The 22965-nt window shown below is 39.5% G+C and overlaps 1 protein-coding gene across 1 annotated transcript in view; it reads right to left on the bottom strand.

Moving 5' to 3' along the window:
• Nucleotides 1-229: 229 nt before the first annotated feature.
• Nucleotides 230-22965, bottom strand: part of nxph1 (neurexophilin 1) — a 56481-nt gene continuing 33745 nt past the window's right edge. Inside the window, exon 2 of the mRNA XM_056398644.1 lies at nt 230-2193. Within this exon, the coding sequence (XP_056254619.1) occupies nt 1456-2193 (738 nt within the window). The 3' untranslated portion in view covers nt 230-1455. The remainder of the gene's footprint in view (nt 2194-22965) is intronic.

Genomic DNA, 22965 nt, shown 5'->3' with positions numbered 1-22965 from the left:
ACTACTATGGTGTAATTCAGTCTGTCCCTAGACACTGGTGCCTGGTGTTGTCGCTCTTTCTTCTTCCACAGCTGACAGGTACACTGATATGTAAACTTCAACAAATCATTTCTGACTCATTAGGACGAAAGTCACAGTAAGAACTCAAATGTACCAGCATTCAGTTGATAAAATTTAATTCATATGTACATCTCCAGTCCCCACCCCCACCACCCCACCACCCCACCCCTCAGTAAAGAAAATTTCAATGAATACTTTTAATATATTTAGTCAGTTTTACAGCTTATGTACAGGATTGCTGTTTTCATGAAAATCACATCTAGGGCAGCAACATCATTTTCTTTGCTAGAGGAGTCAAGAACGAGCATAAATGAGTGAACAAGAGGACATAGCGGGAAGTGGAACACAGCTCATGGGGGCATGTATAGAAGTAGCGCAAATGGGATAAACTATGTACAATACAAACCATTCATACAAATTAGGCTCTAAGATATAGAATTCAATACATTACATTTGATATATTAAGTGACAATGAGCAAGCCCCATCTCCCTGAACAAATCACTGATCAATCAGTCATGTAATCAGACATTCAATCAGCCAAGAATGAAGCAATCACCCAACAAACTCAACATCTGTCTGCACTAGCAGGAGCACAGCTGAGAAGTGACAGCGTTTCAGTGTCTGAGCGCTTTACCACATTTTCTCTCCTGAATGAGACTTGCCTGAGGGAGACGTCTGCTCAGTCCAAGCTCACCACTAGATAGATAAGACCAACTCACATTTCTAAAAGCATCAAACTCACATTTAAATCTCCACTGTCTTCTTCAGATGCCTTGCAGGTTTTGTAAAAAACATCTGAGCTAGCTATTTTGTTTTTTATTCTTTTTAAATGAGGAGTTAATTTTGTTTTCTATTTATGCAGGATGAACTGCAGAGTGTAAATAGCACAGCAGGGGCAAACAGTCAATATGTTGTTGTCCAGAGAGTTCATGTATTACATATGAAATATGCTAAGAGAGGAAAACAAGGTTACAAACATGTAATTTGATAAGGAGTGTGAACTAAACATGAAGTAAAAACAAAGGGCAGAGTTTATAGGATAAAAAAAGGATAAAAAAAACAAATGACCAATAAGCCCTAGTTAGCTACACATGGTTCAACAGGGATAAAACATAATTCAGCAACAAAATTCAAACTGATAATAATTATAGTAATCAGAATTTTTCAGGTCATTTTAAGCACATTACTTTCTTTATATACTTTCTTTTAACAACAGTTAACAGTTAAAACTCCCTCAAAATCCAGAACAGTAAATTGGAAAATCACTTGGGATGGTTGACTCGCTGGTGTGGACATGTTTAGGGACATAACGGCTAACATACACATTTCTCTGGAATGGGTAGAAGCCCCAGTCTGTACTCTGCTTGTCCATGGTGAAAGTGAGTATGGGACTGTCACCCAGAGGGGAAATAGGGTGTGTCACTATGGTAGTTGTAGTCTGGGCACACTTTCTGCACCAGTTTGTAGTCGGTGCTGTAGAAGGAAATGAAGATGCAGATGACTTTGAAAGGCTTGGAGCAGAGCCAGGAAACATGGCTCTGGGTCTGCTCCTGGTAGCAGGTCTTGGATGGGTCGAAGTTGCAGAGCGTGTTCTTGGCACCTTTCTCCACCTTCTCGTACTCGATACGGCAATTGAAGGACTTTGAGTCCTTTGCATCGATGACAGACTGCTGTGAAGCCACATCGAACTCCACAATCTTGGTGGGTGGGACCAAGCTGACTGACACGTTTCCCTGACCAGTGGAGTTGTGGCGGAAGTAGACACTGAAAGTGCCATTACCATGATCCACAATCTTACCAGTGATCAGCAAGTTGAGTTTGACCGTCTTGATGTTGGAGTGGAAATCTCCCCAGCCGAACATCTTCTTGAATTTTCCTGTCTTAACCATGGGCCGCCGTTTAGCCCGTGGCCTCGAGTCCTGCAGGTCTGTGGAGTTCCTCAGCCAGTCCCACAGGTCCTGCTCCGAGTACGGCTCTGGAGTGTCATAGTGAAGGTCCAAGGCTGTGCTGTTTTCTTTGCCATGCAGAGTCTGTGATAGCAGCCTACTGATTGACATATCCTTACTGCTTTCTGTCCATATATGCTTTAGTGTTGATTTGGGGCTTCCTGACTTCACATGGGCACTTGTAACCTGGGGAAGAGAGAGAAAAGCATCCATCAGCTGATATATCATATGTTTCATATGGTTGGCCACGTTTCTCCTTGAGTCTCCTGTTCGTTTTACTGTTGGGTTGCAGTAACACTGTGTGTGTACTTGAGGCCTAAAAATGTGTTGAATTCATTCATTCTTTCTTCATAAAAAATTTGCAAAGCCAGTGCCTGGACTAATTTGAAACTTGCAATTTTTACATGCATGTTTGCTAACTAGCTAGTCTTCTTTGGTAACACTATCATATGATGCCCTTATAACTTCCAAGAATTTTCCCTGTCTAATTTAGTCTGTTTAATTTAGAATTAATGATAGGTAAAGTTCAGTTCTAGTTAACGAATTCCGCTAATAATAAATAATAATTCTTTTGGTCAGAGCCCAATTGGTCAGCAGAACATGGTGTTACCATGCAAGCATAACAATTCATCATATATATAAAATAAAATTATCCATAATAATTCAATATTGAATGAATATTTGCTTGGGCTTAAATGTAACTGTTCTGTTACTCCCACATTATATGAGGTGTTACTGTCTTCTTTTGCTCTTTACTTGCACATTAACACATTGCTTTGTAAGCTACCATCACCAACCGTGCATCAGTGCAACAGGATAGAACCAGAGGTGTGGGTACTATGTCATGGACTTCTGTGGGTGTTAGTTGAGACCAGCTCATTAAAACATTTCTCCACAGGGCCACTGGTGGTCAAACACTCCATTGAGTACCTTTCACAGCACAGCGCCCCCTGCCTTCAGCCTGAGGAGAGGTCTAAGTGAAGTAAGTGAAACTACTTGTGTTGGTGTAGAGATCCTATAAAGGGCTGTCTTTGAATTTCTAACAACACCCAATAGCTCCCCTAAATCCATCTTATAGCTCATTTTTTATATCAACGTGGTCAATGCTACATGTACAAGGTCAGGGCGCTGGATTTTTTTAAAAGTTCTGTTCAGTATTTAATGTTCCCAGTGCCATTATATAATATGCTTGTGATGTAATATGCCTGTATGTATTATTTAAGAATTCTGTGGAATTTCATGGAGGTGGATGAGCGGAAAGGGGGTTACAGTTGAAGGCCCTAAAAGGGCTTTAGCTGGCTCTTCCACTACAAGAACATATTTCTGTAGTGGGTGAAGTGATGCGTCATGAGATATTACTTATGTTTATCATCTATATCATCTATATCATCTATATCATTATATCATTCAGGAAATATTGACACATTTGAGCATGCCATTTTGACAAAACTGACCAATCAAATATATTCCATGGGGGTTAGAGATAATCGATCTTTGCTTTAAGCTTCAATTTCAAATGCCGACAGCTCCAAATTGGGAATTATAGCCCAACAAGCTGTGCGAGAAAGAGAATACAGCAATCAAAATAAAACATATTGCTCCTAGGGAGTATCTGCTAGCTCACACAGATAAAGTCAGTGGCTGTTCAGCAGTAAAAGACCAGACTATTAACTAAAGAGTGCCCCTTGAATTGATGATTGATGAACCCGAGGGTTTTCACTATTTAGCGCCAATGAGTGGAATTATGTTCATACAGGCCCCACTGGAGGTGGTATGTGACATTGATTGCCTGATTTCTACTGTAAGGCGTGACAGCAGATTTGTCTTGCTGAGATTTTTGCATTTTGCTGGTTGCCCCCACGATCGATACTTGGAAAATAAGGTTTTGCTACCAATCACCTGGCCTTTGAATTGAATTGCCTCACAGTGTGTCTCTCAGGACCATAGGGACATACAGTCTCCTTTACACATACTATTACTAGGGGAATGTATCTGTACTGTAAAGTATGTCACAGCAACCCTGTCTTCTACAAATTACATTTCTATACAACTAAACTGCAACATTATCACTGGATTATGTTTAAAGGGAGGATATATTTGAATGAATGAAGTGGAATATTAATTAACAGTAGCTGAGTCGCTTGAGTGTGGATGGTGGACGTCTAAGCGCACATCTGTCGTCTGTGTAAGAAATGGATGGATGGATGGATGGTGATTTATAAAATATCAGTATCTGTACAGATTTTAATGATTCTGGTATTACATTGTATCAGGGTTCTCACCCTGAATGATTCTGGTATTACATTGTATCAGGGTTCTCACCCTGAATGATTCTGGTATTACATTGTATCAGGGTTCTCACCCTGATACAATGTAATACCAGAATCATTAAAATCATGCAGTATTGAGTCAATACTGCATGATTTGATCTCACCCTGATACAATGTAATCTCACCCTGATACAATGTAATGTACAATGTACAATTTTAATGATTCTGGTATTACATTGTATCGGGGTGAGATCAAATCATGCAGTATTGAGTCAATACTGCATGATTTGATCTCATAAAATGTAATGTACAATGAGTTTGACAAGTGGATTTACAGAGGAGAGTAAATCTGTTGTATCGCTGTCTGGTATGTTAAACTGCCTTTTCTGCTAACCTCCTGTTAGATGAGAACAAATGTAAACATGGTAACTGTCAACATCAAGCGTGGTGACAGCTTCAACCTCAAAATACTTTAAAAATATAAAAAATAGATAGATAGATAGATAGATAGATAGATAGATAGATAGATAGATAGATAGATAGATAGATAGATAGATACTTTATTTATCCCCTATGAGAAATTCATGTGTCCATTATTGATAATAATAAAAAACTGTTAATAATAAATAAACAATAATAATTAAATTAGTCCACTTCCTTTGGCTAAGCCTGATGGCAGTGGAACAACAGATCTCCTGAACCTCTCTGTTCTGCAGCGCAGTGAGATGAGACGTTTGCTGCAGCTGTAGCTGCTTCTCTGTCCTGCCAGGATGGTTGGTATCGTCCAAGATGGCCTCCATCTTACATTGCATGCATCTCTCCACAACAGTCCTGAGCGAGTTCAGACTCCTGCCAAGCACAGACCCAGCCTTTTTTACCAGCTTGTCCATGATGTTAAATTTCACTGATGAAAACTCTTAAACTCTCTTAAATCTATTTGATCTAAAATCATAATATAAATGTAATCAAAAAAAGACACTAGACCAAAGTCAATTGCCAAAATGAATAGTAATCATTAGAAGCCAAGCTTTGCACTTCACAGGTACAAACTGATGAATAAAAAGTTAATTTAAAAGGGTGTAACATTAAAAGGACATTCATTATATCCAGACCTAACTGTATACTAAGTGTAAGACTGTTGAATAACAAACGTCACCCCCCGGAGAATATATTCTACAGTAGACATGAAGAAAATCAAAAGTGAAGAAACAAACAGAAGCTGATTGACGTTAACAGCCCACTCAGTGGCGCTGAAGAGGATCTCAGGGGATCTATCTGTAGCCTGCAGGTTTAAGCACAGAGAGCACTTGCCTGTGTGAGGCAGACACACTCAGCAATCATTTCCTATTCAAACAGTCTGAGGTGCCCTTCTCATACTGAAGAATATCACAGTGTGGTGGAGGGTGAGGATTACATTGGAATGGATTTATGATAATGTGACTGCTTATGAAGAGGATCTGGAAAAGTCCCTTTCTCAGAGTGCATTCAGTAGAATTTACTAAAAAATGAACATAAAACACAAGACAAAGCGCCTGAGATGCAGTTGGATCTTCTTTTTCTTTTAATCCTCATAGAAATTCAGTTTGTCTAGTCAGCTGTACAAAGTGACATAAAAACTATGTCACACACCAGCAGTGAGAACTTATTTCATTTCATCTGAACCAGTGGAGGAAGACAATTTATGGACCTTCACTTAAATAAAAATATCAATACCAATACCAATCAATGAAACGCCTTACAGTTTATATTACAGAGTGATTATTATTTGATGCACTAATGTGTATGCAGTATTTTTAAGATGTATCTTGTGGAGGTAGGGCAAATTTTATATACTGTTGGTTGAAATAATTTACTGTATAGGAATACATGGTATTCCATATGGACATTACTCACTCTTAATCTAATCTACAAAGTAACTATAGCTATCAGAAAGATGTAGAAGAGTAAAAAGTACAGTGGATTAGAAGTTTATCTTAAAATTTAGATACTTGAAATACAATTACTTAGTTACAGCAGGGACAGATTAACTCTCTTAGAGCCCAGGGGTGAAAATTAACTATATTGGTTAGATTGGCTAAAAATACACCAGCCATCATAGAGCTTTTACCGTTTCAGGTTTTAATTGGGCTTTAGTGGCGCATGTTTCTAAACGAATTTGTAATTAATCTGACTGCCACAAAATAATTGCCTCACAGACAACAGAGGGCCTTCGGGGCCCATGAGAGTCTTGATTCCCTGGGCAGTTTCCTGCGTCCTTTAACATTTGTTAAAAACTACAGTGCATAGCTGTTGTTAGCCTGATATATAAATTGAATTGTTATTTTGTTTAACTGCATTCATTCAGTCTGATGTTCTGTTACAGAATGAGTGTGTTTGGGAGGGCCAGTGTCATTTTAAGTCAACACAGAAGCTGCTAGGAGTTACTTTAATGTTTTTCACAAAGATCTAAGAAACATGCCATTTTAAAGTTGTCATATATACACATGTAAGTTGACTTAAAACAACCTGTACAACTGCAACAATTTTATCACAAATTTAACACTATTTATATGCCCATTTTTTCTGTCAGTATTTTTCATGTTGTAAGGTCTTGGCCTCACCCTGTAAATTGCTTTGAGTTAATGTATGTTATGATTTTGCGCTATACAAATAAAAAATTTAATCGAATTGAATAGATTGAATAGATGTAGGAAAATAATAAGCCTTTTCTTAATCCTGTTCACAAAGCTCTGATTGGTCAATTATTTTTCCAGCCAGTTGTCAGGATCGAACATCATCCAGTATGTTTTGGCTGAGGGCCAGTGGGTTTGCTGGATCCTGGAGCTGCCAGCTGTAGTATGCTCACCTGAGGGAATGGTGCATCTGGTAAACATGGCCAGCACAGGCCTTGCACATACCTGACAAACAGCCAGAAAGCCATTTGGTTGCCTCCAGGCAAGGAAGACTTCTGGGCAAGTCAACCAGCACTGTCTTTACTCCAGACATGACTTTACTAAAGTGTTTGTCTTTGACTATAATTTCATAGTTATAAATGCTGGTGTGACTCATCTCTTAGGCTGTGAGTTAAGCTTTTTTGTATAAAGAGATATTTGTGTGACAGATCCTCAGTCTGTTGGTGACTCATTCATTAACCAGACATAAAAGCCCATAAAAGCTGCATGCTGCTTTACAGTGAGCTGTCTATTCAAGTGAATTTTATCTATTCTTATTACAAAAGTCATCTCAAGGTACTTTTCATACAGTAGGTATAGACCATTACTCTTTGTAATCTTATTTACAGAGACTCAACATGTCCCCATGAGCAAGCACTTGGCGACAGTGGCAACACAAAACTACTTTTTAACAGGTAGAAATCTTGAACAGATCCGGGGCAGTCTGTCTCAGCTTGTTGGGCAAGAGAGAGGGGTAGAGAGAGAGAGAGAGAGAGAGAGAGAGAGAGAGAAAGAAAGAGACACTCCTGCTTCCCCATGTCTCACCTGTCCTTTTTTATATTACTTGACCTTTTGACTTCAGCTTTATACCCACTGCTATGAAGCAGTTTCAAGTTGTCCTGTAGATGTCTCAGCTGCTTCCAGTTCCAGGTCATTTGGCACAGGAGGTGTCATTGTGTGTGTGTGTGTGTGTGTGTGTGTGTGTGTGTGTGTGTGTGTGTGTGTGTGTGTGTGTGTATGTGTGTGTGTGTGTGTGTGGTGTGTGTGTGTGTGTGTATGTGCGTGTGTTTGTGTGTGTATGTGTGTGTGTGTGTGTGTGTGTGTGTGTATGTGTGTGTGTGTGTGTGTGTGTATGTGTGTGTGTGTGTGTGTGTGTGTGTGTGTGTGTGTGTGTATGTGTGTGTGTGTGTGTATGTGTGTGTGTGTGTGTGTGTGTGTGTGTGTGTGTGTGTGTGTGTATGTGTGTGTGTGTGTGTGTGTGTGTGTGTGTGTGTGTGTGTGTGTGTGTGTGTGTGTGTGTGTGTGTGTGTGTGTGTGTGTGTGTGTGTGTATGTGTGTGCGTGTGTATGTGCATATGGTGTAAGCTGTCTGATAACCACAAATGCTTACTCTCTGACTGACTGACTATCACCACTGACAGATACATGATGTTGTACTGACTGTCTGCAGTGAGACAGGTTTGTAATATTTACATCACTTTGACAATAATGTTGTAATACATGCATGGCATCATACAGTATGTCTACATCTACTGTCTACTTGGAAAAAAAACAGCCTTTAAATCAGAGTTCAATGCATGACATCAATTTAGGATAGCTGCTCATATACTCACTTTAATATTCAGCACAGGGTGGACTGGTAATCTGGTTGTTCTGTCAAAGCCCAGAATTGCTGGTGGAATTGTAACGTTATGTGGCCATCAATGACCCAGATTGGGCCGACCTAAATATTAATTAGCCCGCAGTTTTTAGTTAGTGAAAGTTTGAGTGAAACAGCAGCCATCTGGATTGTTGTCTGAGATAAATATCAGTAAGGTTGTGTGGTGAAAGATGGTGTTATGCTGCTATTTATGGAGTCAACATAAGATAAGTCAGATGAAGTTGAGTAGTTCTTTCATGCCACTGGGGAAAAAAAATCTGTGTTGATTAATGATGTCAGCTTTGTGTCTCTGACTATTTATTGGGCAGCTTTCAAGAGTGGATTCCTGAAATTCTGGCAAAAACAACCACAAAAATGATTGAAAACAGAATTTGATGGGAAGCTGAGCTTCTCTGAAACTGGAGCTGTGCACTTTGTGTACGGCTGCTCTGGGTCAATCTCAAAGACTTAAGATTCAAGATGTGTATGTTGACTGTTGGGATGGGTGCCATCTTACATTATATTAATATTATTACCCATACAGTCTGCATGAGTTGGACCAGTATAATTTCATTTGCAAAGAGAACTTCCCAAATCAAGCTGTGATGTATCTAATTAGCAGAAGTGCCGCTTGTGAACAGCAAAGGCAGGCAACTGCTTGGGGCCCCCGGGATGTTAGAGGGCCCCCGCGGGCTGACAAACTTAACTCCAATGTCTCAAAATGCAGCTCCCTCCCCCTTAAACAATTTGTAACGACATCTCAGAGACAGTGTTGCCAGTTATTTTCAGTAAAGCCTTTTAAATCTAATCATAATTAAATTAAACTAAACTGACTGAAACTACATATATTAGCTTTTTTTAAGGAGCACAATGTGCATCTAAATCCAACACTCCAATATTAAAAATTTTAATTCTTTTATTCAGGCTGAGCTATCATTCGGAGGTGGTCTGGGCCACATGTGTCCACATTCTTTTCACAGTGTGAAGACAAATGCGTCCTGGCCACATTAAAAGACCAGGTATTCTACTGACATCCTCTGTCACAGTCTAATTAGTCCCAATTTTATTTTATAATTTACTATTTCAAGTGGATAAAACCTTATTTCACTGTAGAGCTGTGCACAGCACATGACTTTGCTCAACCCCGCCGTGCCCTGCTATCTCTCTCACTCGCTCGCTCTCTCTCTCTCACTCTTTCTCACTCACACACACACTAACAACGGACCTTCTCTCAATTGGCTAAAAACAACAACACATACCTGTTTATTTGGATATAAAGGGGGGAAGTGTTCAATGGAGACGAATGTGAAGACACATTTTAAAGCAGGTGTGAACTGACGTACTTAGGGCTGACCACTTGTGATCGGATCACTGAAGACGCATGTTAATACTAAGTCTGAACAGGGCCAGAGTCGGCGCATTAAAGTCAGACGTCATTGTAGTCTGCTACAGGGACAACATTTATACTCCAGGTCAGTACACCATCAATAAATACACAAAGGTATTTGTACGAGGAGGCCTAGAATATGGTTTCACTCCTCTGATGGTAATCATCACACTACAATATAGAACTTTAAATAATAGTAGTTATTATTGTTATAGCCTCTACACTCACTTTACACTCAAAGTAAAAATGACAATGCATTTTTAGGAATAGAAATTATCATAGAGCTGGAAGGAACAGCATGTAAGTCCAAAGACATCCTGTAGATCATCCGGCTCCAGGCCTCTGTCATCTCACTGCATGATTTCAGCTGGTGGCTGGGGAGGCCATCCAGATCAGAGGCCTTACTGGGGCAGGTGTTTAGAAGAAGTCTCTGAACTATGTACATGTTGGTCGTACAGTTAAATGCAGGTAATAAATATCTTGAGCTACGTTTGGCTCTTGTGAGAGATCAACTTCACATCCATCTGGAGCGGCTTCTGAATTATTATTATTTGGCTACAAAATAAGAGTCTCGACCAGGTAAGAAGAACTTACTAGAGGTTCTGTTGGGCAGTTCTACCGCTACACACAAACACACACACACACACACACACACACACACACACACACACATATATTGATAGAACCACACAAACATCATATCCACAAATTGGATTAACCTTCAAAATAAGTCTCAACATGTTTTAGGGAAGTATTGGCTGTTATACAAAACCTTATGCAATTTATACTGACAAACACAGAATCACAGACACTTTCAAAGTAAGAATCTCAAAAAGGTAAGAGGTAAGGTAGGTCATAAAAGTTCGATCTTAAAAGCTATGGTCTATATGGTCTATATGGGGATATAGTGGTATAACTTTATTGCAGATCAACTTCTGTTTGGGCATGTACATATGTCAAATGATGCGCTGACAACAAATGGCAGTAAGTCCGTGTAGCTCATAGTTTTTTGCAGTATATCTGTATATATTAGCATATCTTTTGTTGATTGATGTTTTTTATTCTAGGTCGTTTCGTCTCACGATGGACAAAATCATGTACACCAAGGAAGAACTCCTGGCTTTAAAGTTTACCAGATATGGAGTTAAACATCCCATACCGGCTGAGCTGAAGAAGCCGTACTGTGGATGCAAAGCCGGGACTAATCTAAAGGCTAGGAGATGGAGATACAAGCCTTTTCTACCATCAATCCTCATGAGAAATGTTAACTCCCTGGCTAACAAGTATGATGAACTCTTTTGAAGAACCAGCAAGCATATCGTGAGTGTAGTCTCATGTGTTTCACGGAGACCTGGTTTAACGATAACACTCCCGACTATTGTGTGGATTTAACCGGCTTCACTGCAGTACAAGCGGACAGAGACGCCAGAGCAAATGGAAAGAATAAAGGTGGAGGACTGGTTCTGCTTGTGAACAATATATGGTGCAACCCCGGTCATATCACAGTGAAGGGGAAGATCTGTTGTTGGGATATTGAACTGTTGGCAGTTGGTCTTGGACTATGTACTAAGAGAGTTCTCACACATCGTCGCCATTGTTGTTTACATTCAACCACGAGCAGAGCCTGCAGACACTTGTGACATCATTCACGAGACTGTTGCGAGACCCAGCACCCTGATGCATTCATTGCAATATTGGGGGATTTTAACCATGTCACTCTCCCCTTTCATCTGACTGGCTTCACTCAGTATGTTGACTGTTCCACACGGGAAAACAAGACACTAGATATGTTGTATGCTAATTGCAAGGAGGCCTACACTGCGTCAGCTCTACCACCACTTGGCAGATCAGATCATAATCTGTTTTTTCTTCAGCCTTCCTACAAGCCCTGTGTACTGAGGCAGGCTGCAACCACCTGCTCATTCAGGAACTAGATCCCGGAGGCCAGTGAGTGTCTAAAACACTGTTTTGAGTGCACAGATTGGAATGTACTGTTGGAGTCACAGGAACATGATAACAGCAAGGACCCTGACTTTGATAGTGTTGGGACTCATTCAAGAGACCAAAGGTTTCTTTGCTCCACTGTTCACAACTGGGGACGACCCTCCCCCAGGGACCTCACTGACCAATCAGTGTGTGACATATGACCCCACAGGGTGTCACCAAACAAAAGCAGATTTCCTTCTCTCTCTCTCTTTTCTCTTCTCAGCTTGCTCTGGAGAGCAGCTCCTGTTCTCCCCTCTCAGCTCTTCAAGGGGCAACAAGACCCCAGCCCAGGTCAGCCCTGCTACCTGACACAACAGCTGTCTTGCCGGCCTGCTCATGGCAGACTGCAAACACTCTTCTCCTCAACAGCAGCGACCTACTTCAGATAAACTAAGAGTAAACCAAGTTGTCTTCAGAAACAACAGCTACAACACAAGGCAAGCCAGCTGATTTTCCAAGCAGCAGGAGTCACAGCAGAGTTAGCATGGAACAGCTAACTCTGAGGAGAACAAAGGAGATAACAGCTGAAGCCACAAAGACAGACAGGACTTTACTCCTCCAGGAAGCCTCCCAACTCACTGGACTTAACAACAACACTAGAAAGGACCTCTTTGTTTGTTTTCAAGGACTGGGTAACGTTAACTGACTGGGCCTAACCTCTCCTAGCATGGCATAGTACAGCACTACTAAGTAGCATTAACTTTGTTAATGTACATGTGGATTAATGTCTTGTTTTTGAAATGTTTGCTTAGGTTGTGGTCAGTTATACAGTTAATCGGGTACTTGTATGTTCACACACATACCTGTAGTACATCTCAGTTCTAGAACCTGCATGAAACTAACCTTTTCCCTCTAACCTGGTACCTTTAGATTACATGAGCTAGGCTAACAAAGAAACTCACACCTTCCCTCCCACACACACACCAGGTGGTCTCAGTCACCATTTTGAGTAGTTTCTTTGTTTACCGCCATCTTGTGTAGCCTTCTTTGTTCTGGTCATGTGGTCACAGTGACCACTTTGAATCGGCCATCTTGCCTTTGTTTGTGTCCCCGCAGACACACACACATACCCCTACACATACACACACCTGTATATACTATATTAGACATTGTGTTTTACTCTGCTCCATTGTAAATAAATTTATGATAGCCAATAAATTTATAGACAACAGAAATCCAACATATTTGGTGTCCAGCTCATGAGGTAGAGCTCAGACCCAACAATAAACAAAACTCTATCTACTCCTATGAATGTTGTTTCATGTCAGTAGCAGAAATTTAAAAAAAACTTCAACATGATAAAAGTATAAGTACTTTTATCATGTCCAGGTTATATGCAAAACAATCATTAACACAAACAGCCACTAAAAGCGGTGTACCTCAACCAAACTGCAGCAGAAATCTCTCCAAAGTCTGCCAGCAGCAGGAGTTATGAGTAATATCCACAGGCTAACAGGCTGACTAGCACTGAGTTTACTGTGTGTCTATCTTACATGAATGAATCTGGTGCACCCCAAGGCTCCCAAGCAGCCTCTTCAGCATTCTTTAGTGTATGTGGTTCAGCGTTTACAGGCAGTGTCACAGAACTCAAGTGTGTGGAACAGCTGGTATCAGCAGCAGTCGTAGTCTTCGTACTGGTTTTCAGTACTGAACAGTCTCTGTAGTGCAGACAGCTACGGTAAGCCCAGGCGGAAAACTGGATGCAGTCAGTCATCACCTGCAGTGCTTAAAGCTAAACTTTATCAGACAGTACTCAAGTGAGTCTCATTATACAGCTGCAGGTTTGTTGGTGACATATAACAGCTGTACAGGTGGGAGATGGTGAGAACATGTTTGACTTTGGAGTGCAGCATGTGGTTATTTCCTGGAGGTAGTACATACTAGTGTAAACTTTTGATAACTTTCAGATGTATGTGCACGGAAGATTAGTTTGTTCACTCTTGACCAGCGTCAGTCATTTGGATTGAGGAAAACCCCTGATAATAAAACTCATAAATACAGATTTACTGCAGTGCCCTTAAATTTTCTCACTTTAGAAGAAATCCAAGGAGTTCTTTCATTTGTTCTTGTAATTAACTTTTTGCTGAACACACAGGTATTATTGATGTGGCCATGTTATTGCCAACAGCTGCGGAGAGGGACAATAAATCAAATCACAACACTTGCATTGCGATCCATGTTCTATTGTGAGCACTGTGGATATTTGCTCCTCAGTGACTGGAGAAAGAAATGGCCTGAGAGCACAGATTGTATTAATTCATACTGTACACACTGTAGTGATGCAAAAACAGATATGATAGGTAAGTGACACCCAGCGAACCATCTATTAATTAATTTTAGCTATATGACAAGTAGAAAGCAGACGAACAGAATCTAATCCCTGGCTTTGGTTTCTAAAGAATGAGCAGCGTCGACACTATTTCATTTGCTTTTTTACAGTAAAATAAGACAGAAGACAAAAGATCTGAGATGAGATGAGCTCCAGATTCTCTGGCTCTTTTGAAAATTTCCAATCATCATACACATGCAGAGGGAGCTGCAAAGCAGGGCCAGAATAAAATGCTGGGCAAAGAATGAAGGCCCGAACACAATGTGGTGCATGAAAGAAGCCTTATGAAAGCTCCAGAGAATCCAAACAGAAAGGAGGAAGAGAAAAAGTTTGAGGGTGTTACAATATAGGAAGAGGAGGACTGAGGAGGATTGACCCTGAACATATGGACTATTAACCTTCAGTTCAGCAGAGTGTAAGAGAAAAACTGAGCTCTACACTGGCTGTACACTGATAAATGAACATACTTGATAGGCCTGTAAGGATGTTCGACTCACAGACATGGACATGTACTATTAACATGTTTTCAAAGGTATAACAATTTACTATTTAGATAATTACACATGGAATTACACACTGTGCAACTGTTTTTGTCATTCACCATTTCAGCTGGTGGCAATATGTCAAAATCACTATTAACATGTTTTCTAAGGTATAATAGTTTCCTGCTAGATCATGTGGTAATGATGCTAACACATGAATATTGTACTGATACATAACAAAGTTAAAGGTGTGATGTGCTTGTGTCCTGCTCTGTGTATTTTAGCAGTTCCTCATTAAAAGTGAGTGAAACGTAGTGACCCTGCCCCTGAACTCCTCTCTAGCACACTGCACACCTTTTACCCATCTTAATATTAGCTTGGCATTATTCATGTGAGGACCAGATATAATTTGGAGTCAGTCTCATGAACAGGCTCTTTGTAATAACAAAGAAGATAAATAACCACATCAGGTTCAGTCAAATGCAGCATGATCTACCATCAGTCATCAGAATTAGATTTTCCTATGTGAGCATGGAGCACAGATGATGCAGAATGACCACCAAAACCAAAACTTTCCAATCAGTAAATTAACTCTAAGTCCATTTGACTTCATGTTTACAGCTCTTCATGTGTAATAAGTCAGTATGAACATGAAATTGATCAGAACTAAAATGAACTAGGATGTGATACACTGCAATTCAGATTTCACTGAATTTTGAATATGCGTCATAAGTGAAGAAGGCTACAAGGATTTTAATGGATTCAAATTTGGGTGCTTTCAACAACCCGGTATGTGCACATGTTCTCGTCTAGACTGGTGGTGTAACACCTCACATTTCCCTTACACCACATCTTTTTACATTGACATTGAAAGCAGTGACAATAACCCCGGTCTTCAAGCTGAGAGAGATGTCAGCAGATGGGGCAGAGGCAACGGAGAGTCACAATATAAAGGATGTACCAAGAACATCATGGGTTTTTCACATTCCTTGTTTGAATTAATTTGTTTTTCAGTGAAAAGGGACAAATAACTGTGACAATTAAAACTATAGACTTGGGCTCAACAATATGCAATATGCAAAAAAAAAACCAAAACATATACATATTGTGATTGCAGTGATGATTTTAATGGGAATGATCAATTTTGCATTTCATTTTCACTGGGAAAAAATATAAAAATGATATGGTTTTTGCTTGGGTCTGTGCCAAACAAGACTGTTCCCTTACATCTGGAGAATATTATTTGTAGGCTGGAGCGTCTCTGTAGCACCACAATGCTTCATTTATAATTATATGTCGTGACACATTATCAAAAAATTACACTTAGCCATACTTACATTTAACTAATATTTGGATGAATTTTTTTTCACATGTAACCAGTTACATGTGAAAGGATTACTTAATTAAATTACAAAATAAATTTAATAGTACAATATTTAGTTTAGTTGCTGCTTACAAAGGTCAGAATATATTCATTTTGTTAAAAAGATGAAATGTAGAATATCACATTCATTCTGTTGCTTTGCATCTTTTGAACAGGAACACCTTCTCCTTCCTGTGATATATCTACAGACAACGCGGTTCTGACAGGTGTGAGGTCTAATAACACTTATTATCTTCATTCAGCTTTGTGTTTTCATTAAATATTAACAAAAAGAGGTCATTAGGTTGTAAAAGTCACCAAATGTACTTTAATGTAGTGATTAAAACAGGTAAAACAGATTGATTACATTTTAATCTATTACATTGCATTGTAAAAGTGCAGTCAAGCAGGCACAATGGCAGATATGGCATGAGAGAGTGTTAGTTCAGAGAGTTAGTAGCCTGATGGCCTGATGGTAGAAACTGTCCCTGAGTCTGTTGATACATGCAGCCAAGCTTCTGTATCGTCTGCCAGACGGTAACAAGGAGAACAGTCTGTGTACTGGGTGATGGAAGATGTCCTGAATGTCAGGGAGACTGTTGCCAATAATGTGCTTTCACTACACTCTGTAGTGATTTACTGCTGTGGGCAGAACAGTTCCCATACCACCGCGGTGCAACTGTATTGAGGATCAATGAAGAGGAGGTGTAGCTAGTCTCAGTCTTAAAGGTAAAACATTGGTGAACACCTCTGCCAGTTGATTAGCACACACCCAGAGTGCTCGGCTTGGGATGCTGCCCAGCCCCAGAGCTTTACAAGGGTTGACTCTTTTAAATGACTGTCTGACATCAATCGTGGTCAGTGTGGCAGCCTCTTCATCCAGGTAGACTTGTGGCAAGCATTGTGTTAACTGCATCGAACCAAGCATAAAAGATGTTGAACTCCTCCACAAGCAATGCGGTGAAATGAACAATGTCCTTGTTTTTCATTTTGCAGTCCGTGATGCAGCATAGTCCAAACCACATCCATTTGGTGTCAGAGTTGTGGTAGTTGGACTCCACTCTCTCCTTCCCTCTTGGCATCCCTGATGGACTTCCGGAGGTCATATCTGGCTGCTTTGTAGGCGTCAGGGTCTCATGAGTTAAAGATGGTGGTCCGTGCTCAAAGTTGGGCACGAATCTCCCTATTGACCCAGGGTTTCTAGTTGGGGTAGGTGCAGACAGTGGGTTTTGGAACCATGTCGTCAATGCATTTACTTATTTATGCCTATGACAGAGTCTGTATTCATTGATGTTGCCATTAGCTGCAGCCTCAAACATCTGCTAGTCAGTTGTCTGAAAGCAGTCCTGTAAGACCCCATCAGCCTCTTTGTTACTTTTGTAAATTACCCTGGAAACCAGTTTTACCTGTTTCAGTTTCCATCTGTAGCCTATGTGGGTTATAGTCCAATGGAGCAGTGGCCTGCTTTTTCAAAAGTGGGACGAGGGATGGGTTTATAGCAGTTTTTGAATGGGGTATAGCAGTGAACCTACTTCATGTTGGCTCTGTTAAAGTCTCTCAGAACAATGAACGCAGCCTCTGGGTGTGAGTTTTCTACTCCAATTACCATCCTATAGAGTTCGTCTAAGGCTAATGATTTATTAGCCTGTGGGGGGATGTACAGAGGACTGAACTAAACTCACTTTGAGTCAGCAGCTCCAGAAGTGGTGAGCAATTCTTAGTTAAACCACAAACTCCCTGGCCCGCAATGAGTTAACCATTAAGCACACAACCCCACCCCTCGACTTGTCAGAATACTTAGTTCTGTCGTGCCAGTAGACAGTAAAACCCTCCAGCATAACAGCGCAGTCTGGCACGCTTTGCTCCAGTCACGTTTTGGTGAATGCTAGAACAGGAGGATTATTGTTTCTCTGCTGGTTTGCACAGGTTCGCTTCCCTGTTTTCGCTGGGGAGTTCAGCATCCGCCATGTAGAAAGTCAGTTTAAAGTTGGATCTGGGTGGCAATCGTAATTCCAAAAGTGTTTTTTGTTGCCGTATTGAATATATGAAAGCGTTGTATAAAGAGCAACCAATGAGAATAATATATAGATAAGTTTGCTGAGGTGACTCTGAGCTCTCATCAGTGCGGCCATCGAGGAGGCGCACAGGTCCTGTATCCTGCTGCTTTTTATGTTGGTAAATAGAACTTTTGGACAGTCAATGAGGGACAGAGGCGAGCAAAACAGGACACACTCACTTTTTTGGTCATTCCTCTTTCTCTTGTAACATAACAGTGAATTAAATCATGACATAGTGAGATGTCGCATAAAAGGCACTATGTTATAAATTAATAAAATCATGAGTTTTTTTTATAAAGATCAGCTATAACTGTGAATAAGACAGAGCAGAGGAATATAATCGCTTGTTGATTGTTGGAGTGAAATGCACATCTGGACATGGAGTCCTGCAACAGATGGTCTGATCTGAACATCATAGAGTCAGTCTGGGATTACATGAAGAGACAGAACACAAAATTGGAACAACCAACTTGCCAAATACCTTGAAGAACGCACAAGAATACCGAAGATAACTGGTACTGTTTTAAATGCAATAGGGGGTTACAGCAAATACGGGTTTGATTTAGCTTTTTTTCTGTTTCCTGCACCTAATATGAAATTCATTGATAAATTAAAAGTGCAGCTGTCACCTATCAGTGATGGTGCAAAATGATTGTGTCTGTAATGTCTTTTTACTGCTAACACTGTTCTATAGTGAACAAGAGAGTGATTTCAGACACAGACTGGGTGTTTGCCTAAAGACTCAAGTTGCAGCTGCAGTTCATTCTAAATAGTCACTGTTTTTCCCAGACTGTCCTCCTGAAAAAAACAAGCCCACAGGTTGTCTGTGCAGCAGGTTCATATGACCCATAGTTGGGTTTTGTTGCTAGGCGACATCTAGTGGTCGTAGTAATTATGACAAGAGCAAAGTAAGAGCGGTGACGGTGTATAAAGAGAGACAAAGGCCACGTCAGGAGGAGTTATAATTATATGTTATAATTATAGTTACCATGGCGATGGAGATAGGTACGCCCTCTCGGTTCAGTCTGCGTGTTTATTATTGTAACCATGACAACCAAGATCTGGTACACTTGCAGCCGTAGGGGCACTATTTCAGGAGACACTCCTATGGGTTGTATCAGAGGGTTGATGGTTGTTCAGGTTGGAGGAGTTGGGTTTTTCCCATTTCACGTGATTTCTTTGTGGAAGTTTTTCTCTACTCAGCTGAAAGCTTTCATGTAGAGTAGATGCTTAATTTGAATTTGTCAATAAAACCAAGTAACATTTATCAAACAAGCACTATGTGATTCAATATTGTTTCACCGCTGATAAATTCTAGTAAAAGTCAAACACAGTTCCCACTCCCATTGTCTTGGAGTTTACATTCAGAATTCTTGCCACTGAAATTCAGAAGATAAAATGTCCTGAGGTACCATAAATCAAAGCTGGCTTTATTTTGTCAGCACACAGATGGCCCAAATATACAGCTCACCTCAATTAAGAAGTGAGGAGGGGAGCTAAAAGAGAAAAGTGTTTGGAGAGGAAAAAGGGCACCTGTTCGCCTGTCATATCTGCAGCTCTTCTGATCAGCAGCTCGAAGCTTCCCCCTGAGTTGGTTCAATGCTGAATTAATGATGGCAAACAAAGCCAAAGCCTCCTCACAGCCCCTTTGTGAGTTCATTCTCTTTCCACTTTGGTCCCTCTCAACTAATCTTCAGTGTCACGCTTAATGAGATTTTCAGTTTGTAAAGTAAGTGGAGCAATAACTCCCCCAGCACACACCACCATTGCCATTCCAACCACTGCCTCCAATGCTTTTAAGCAACCGCTTCTACACCTTCTGTCTATTCCTCCTCTAAGTAAATGATGCATTATGAAGGATTATTACTCATAAGAAATCACATTAAATTATTCACACTGCAAATACACAGCTGAAAGTACAGTATGCATGTAATGTGCAGCATTATTATTTATAATTAGCAGTTTCCGCATTTCTCCAGTCCCGAAGAGTAACAAACACTGAGTCATTAAACATCATGAGAATGAGATAAATATTTAAATCAACAGTTTAGTTAGTTGAATTGAATAGAATATCTGTTAATTCTTTTGACATCTGCAAAGGGGGATTTATTTCATTAAATTAGTGTTTTGAATAATGTGATGTTAAATGTAATCTTTTAGGCTGCTGAGAGGATCTCATGTGCAAACTTGCACTTTTTCATGTACATATCGTGTGTATTGTGTATATTGTATTTATTAGTGTATATTTGGTATATTTTTGTTGTATATTTCCATATTTCCGATGTTTATTCTATAGATGTTTATTTTCTGCTGTGGTAAATGAATTTCCCAGTTGTGGGATAAATAAAGTTAATCTAATCTAATCTAATCTAATGAGCAGCACATTCAAATGTTGACCTCTGTGTGTAGAGATATTAACTTTGCTGTCATGATTTTGTATTAATTAACCTAAGTTTTACTTTTAATTGTATTAATTAACCTAAGTTTTACTTTTTTTCAGAAATTCAACCTGTTCATGTTATGATCGTGAACAAGTAACACAGTGGAACAATCAAGCTAAACATCATCTACACACACAAATCAACACATTACACAATTCATTTGTTCAATAATGCTGTGCTGCGAGGTATAAAGATATGAGACATAGCTCATAACATCAGCGCGTTTTGTTTGCAGAAATAATTTCTCTTGTTCATACCAGCTAAATTCCCTTCTGAACGCACTTTGAATGTGGGTGATGGACAACATTCACAGCCCTTGTTCTGTGTGAAAATTTATTTAAAAGTTTATATAAATTTAATATGAGGCCCCAGCAGTGGAGGGCTGGTAACTGTGTAAACTGACTAACTCTGGAACATCCTCACTTGATGTGAAGCCTCACATTAGCTTCAGATAAACCTTTGAATAAATCTTTGTACAAAATGAGCACTGTGTATTTTGTCCCCAATCACCTACATAGAAAATGCATTAGGATGGATTTTTTAATGGCCAGTGAACAGGAGGAATGATTACAGCAGTTTTCATAAGAATACCTGAATATTATTTTAAAACAAACTTGAAAACTTATGAGGCCATTCCTTAATGTGTTTGAACATCTTAAAGGGGGAAATAGTTCTATATTTCCTTATATTAAAATCATGTCATCTAATCTGAATAGATTACTATGTAATATTTAAATAAATCTATTCAAAAAATGTATTGTATTTTTTTTCAGAGACTTTTGAAAGACAAATTCTATAGATATAAATAATCTGACATTTGTCCTATAGATTAAATAATGACTTTTAATTGAATTTGCAGAAAATTAGATATTGCTCAAGGGATAATTTATCCCAGTTTCACACATTGTGTAAAAAAAAAAGTTTTTCTTATATTTATAGAACAAATGTCAGGGGGATTTATGTCTGTAGAATTTGTCTTTCAAAAAATCTCTGAAAAAAATACTAAATTAAATCTATGTAAAGTCAACAGGAGAAGCTCAATGTTAAGTTCTGTAACCCCCTTTTTCCCACTTTATTAAGGTTTTCAATACTGAGTGAATAAATTAAATATATTGCTCCAATGTTATTATTAACATGGATCTCAATAATAGCAATGGAAGTAAATGAAGCCTTAAGTTAATGAAACAATTCCTACAGGTTGATGACTGACAAACCCTGTGTCTGTGGTAGTGTTGAAACAAACTGTTACTATAGCCTCTGATGTGTTTTTAGGACCATACTGTACTGTAAGAGTATATTTCTCTCAGAATGGTGAGACAAGTATAAGACTGGTTGTGTATGGCTTCATCCTACAGCAAAATAATGAGCCACAACACTGGAAGGAAAAGAACTAGACGGCAGCTTCACATGATGAAGACCAGCACAGTCTCCAGACCTGAACCCAGTGGAGCTGGTTTGGGATGAAATGGGGTTTTTGACGTGGTGTGACTTGCTCTTGAGATTAGTGGTCTTAACTTGAAGTGAACAGTTCAATGTGGGACATGTCTTGGACATAAGTCACCTTTCCCACTCTGCTTTCCTGACACCAATATACCAATATGTAGCTACTATTTCAATATTTCATATACATATTTCACATGTTCTATAACACAAGACAAATATTGCACTTGTCTTGTCTGAAAAATATGCTTTCCTTTGAATCTCTCAAATAACACAAATGTTCCTGAATCTGAAGAACATTTTCAACACATCAAGAACAGACTTGAGAGCAAAACATTTCAATAAAGTATTATTAGTGTATTTATACTTGTCTTACATCTGAGCTGAACTCTGAGGTGAAGGGTGCAGAGCTTGTTTCCCTTCCCCAGTTAGTCTGCTGCAGCTTGTGCGCACACACACACACACACACACACACGCACATTAGTAATTATTTTGAGTACTAATTTAGCATTAGTCTAATTCAGAAGTCAGTTCAATACAGCAGGGATGTTGTGTTTGCTCCTTGCTTAACACATGCTCTGCACTAAGTAGGACATTTGAGGAGAGACATATTGGCACCACTACCACACCCACTTGTTTTGTAAGTCCTCCCCATTTAAAGATCATCTAACCACAGATACAAATCAGTGTGACTCATAGTTTGATTTGCAATGATTAGCAAATTTGGTGTTGAGTGTGACTCCAAAAAGTCTATGTCATTTACAGTGTTTCTCATTATGCAAATTAGCCTGAGACCGTTTAGTGCTTTGTAGACAAGTTGTAGAATTTTTAAAATCTATACTTTGACACACAGGAAGTCAGTGCAGTGATTTAAGGAACGGTGTGCTGTGCTCCACTTTTTTGATGTTAGTGAG

Source organism: Seriola aureovittata, chromosome 16 (genome assembly GCF_021018895.1).
Source record: "Seriola aureovittata isolate HTS-2021-v1 ecotype China chromosome 16, ASM2101889v1, whole genome shotgun sequence".
In the NCBI taxonomy this organism is placed as follows: domain Eukaryota; kingdom Metazoa; phylum Chordata; class Actinopteri; order Carangiformes; family Carangidae; genus Seriola; species Seriola aureovittata.
Note: the sequence above shows the minus strand (reverse complement) of the source record. Positions and strands in the feature narration are given on the sequence as shown.